Raw genomic sequence first — 308 nt, 5'->3', positions numbered from 1 at the left:
GATGGGGGTGTGACGGGGCGCGGGGGAGATGGATGAAGTAACCGACACGAACAGAGGACGGCCAGAGGGAAGCAGGGGCCTGGTGGCGAGCCCCGGGTGGCCCCAACTCACCGGGCATGGCCAGGCGGCTGAGGTGGTGGGGGTTGCAGCAGAGCACGGGCCCGTCCCCGCAGCCCCAGAAGCTCTGGCAGCAGCTGAGGCGCTTGAGCTCGTAGGCATGGCGCAGGTCGGGCCAGCGGTACAGGCGGCACAGCAGCACCTGGGGCGGCAGGGCCGGCTTGGCTCCGCGCGGCTCGGCCCGGGGCACC

At 72.7% G+C, this 308-nt stretch overlaps 1 protein-coding gene across 1 annotated transcript in view; it reads right to left on the bottom strand.

Annotated features, from left to right (window-relative positions):
• The window catches only part of LOC109294167 (mothers against decapentaplegic homolog 6-like), a gene marked incomplete at its 5' end in the record, with an annotated part of 2,356 nt that extends 2,052 nt beyond the window's left edge, over positions 1-304 (bottom strand). The window contains one exon of the mRNA XM_019512497.1: positions 112-304. Within this exon, the coding sequence (XP_019368042.1) occupies positions 112-304 (193 nt within the window). The remainder of the gene's footprint in view (positions 1-111) is intronic.
• Between the last annotated feature and the right edge of the window lie 4 nt (positions 305-308).

This window comes from Gavialis gangeticus, unplaced genomic scaffold, assembly GCF_001723915.1.
Source record: "Gavialis gangeticus isolate Ggan-Ray unplaced genomic scaffold, GavGan_comp1, whole genome shotgun sequence".
In the NCBI taxonomy this organism is placed as follows: domain Eukaryota; kingdom Metazoa; phylum Chordata; order Crocodylia; family Gavialidae; genus Gavialis; species Gavialis gangeticus.
This window is presented reverse-complemented; position numbering and strand designations above follow the sequence as displayed.